The sequence below is a fragment of the Calidris pugnax genome, unplaced genomic scaffold, assembly GCF_001431845.1.
Source record: "Calidris pugnax isolate Ruff unplaced genomic scaffold, ASM143184v1 scaffold2797, whole genome shotgun sequence".
NCBI classification, from domain to species: Eukaryota; Metazoa; Chordata; class Aves; order Charadriiformes; family Scolopacidae; genus Calidris; species Calidris pugnax.
This window is the reverse complement of record NW_015092791.1, coordinates 1-1,317: the sequence shown is the minus strand read 5'-3', so window position 1 is coordinate 1,317 and position 1,317 is coordinate 1. Positions and strand designations below refer to the sequence as shown.

The window sequence follows — 1,317 nt, the reverse complement described above, 5'->3', positions numbered from 1 at the left end:
AGGGCTGGGAAAGCAGTCCTGTCCCCAGTCCTGTCTCCGTGGGCTCCGTGGGCCCATCCCGGCGGAGCATCCCGGGTGACGACCGGCAGAGGAGGCTGTTGCTCCGTCAGAGCGGGCCGGGCCGGGATGGGGAGCGGGGACCGGCTCCTCCGGTCTTGGGGAGCCCCGTGCCCGGAGGCGGGGGCCGGCGTGGGGCGCTGTGCCAAGCCCGGGCCGGGCCCGGTGCTCCCGGGCTGTATTTAAGGGGCAGCGGGCGGCGAGGATGCAGAGCCATGAAGCCTGAGATGCTCCTCCCGCTGCTGCTCCTGCTGGTCCTCCCGGCCCCCCCGTTGGTCTCGGGTAAGCGCCTGCCAGGTGAACTCCGGGCTGGGGATGCCCTCTGAGGTCTGCCCCGCTCCCCGACACCGCCCCGGTGTCCCCTAGACCTTCTGATGGGGGATGTCACAGCCTCCGAGCTGCTCCCGAGGCGCCGGGTGGCCCCGTGGGCTCTGGAGGTGGTGGGTCCCCTGGTGTTCTGCACCGTGATGTGTCCCCGCTGCTGGGGCAGGACACGTCCCGGCCGTGTCACCCCCTCCCAGGCTGGGGGTGGCCCTGCCCGCACACCATAACCCCCTGCCCGTTCTCCCAGGGAAGTTTGGCCAGTGCCCGGAGTCCACAAGGTACTTCCTGAGGCTCTGTGACGACTTCTGCTCCTCAAATGATGACTGCCCGGGCAGCGAGCTCTGCTGCAGGACCGGCTGTGGACGGGAGTGCGTGCTCCCCAAAGGAGGTGAGGAGGTGCCTTCTTCCCAAAACAAGCCTGTGCTCTGCCCCCCAAGGTGGTGGTGGTGGTGGGGTGATGGGCTACAGCCACTTTGGGCAGTGGGTCCTGCAGCCCTGCCAGCCCCCACACCCTGTCCTGGCATGTGGACGAGATGCCCTGGGTCTGGGATCTTCCGAGCACAGCCGTTGCCTGTGGGGTGCATCACCCACAAGGGCTGGCATGGGTGGCCCCTGCACCCACCCCTGCTCTCAGCCCTGGTGCCGGGGGACAGAGGTACCTGTTGCTCCTTGCCCACAGGACCCTGGGGGTGGGCACCCTTGGGGGTGGGCTGGGCAGTGGGAGCGGGCAGGGGCTGGTAGGGCTCTAACCTTGCTGACCATTTCTAGCCAAGAGGGGCTCCTGCCCGCAGTCAGAACCTGGCCTGATCACCACGTGCGATGTGCGCTGTAACTCTGACAGCGAATGCCCAGGCGACGAGAAGTGCTGCAGCGTGGGCTGCCGAGTCCAATGCGTGAAGCCAGAGCCAGGTAAGGGCTGCCAGGGGGCTCGGTGGG

General features: G+C 68.4%; 1 protein-coding gene across 1 annotated transcript; it reads left to right on the top strand.

The window, feature by feature from the left end:
* Positions 1-90: 90 nt before the first annotated feature.
* Positions 91-1,290, top strand: LOC106900587 (WAP four-disulfide core domain protein 3-like; the record flags this gene model as incomplete). Its single annotated transcript, XM_014962692.1, has 3 exons — positions 91-339; positions 629-769; positions 1,150-1,290. Coding segments are annotated over exons 1-3 (349 nt in total), but the record flags the coding sequence as incomplete, so codon positions are not given.
* Positions 1,291-1,317: the final 27 nt, after the last annotated feature.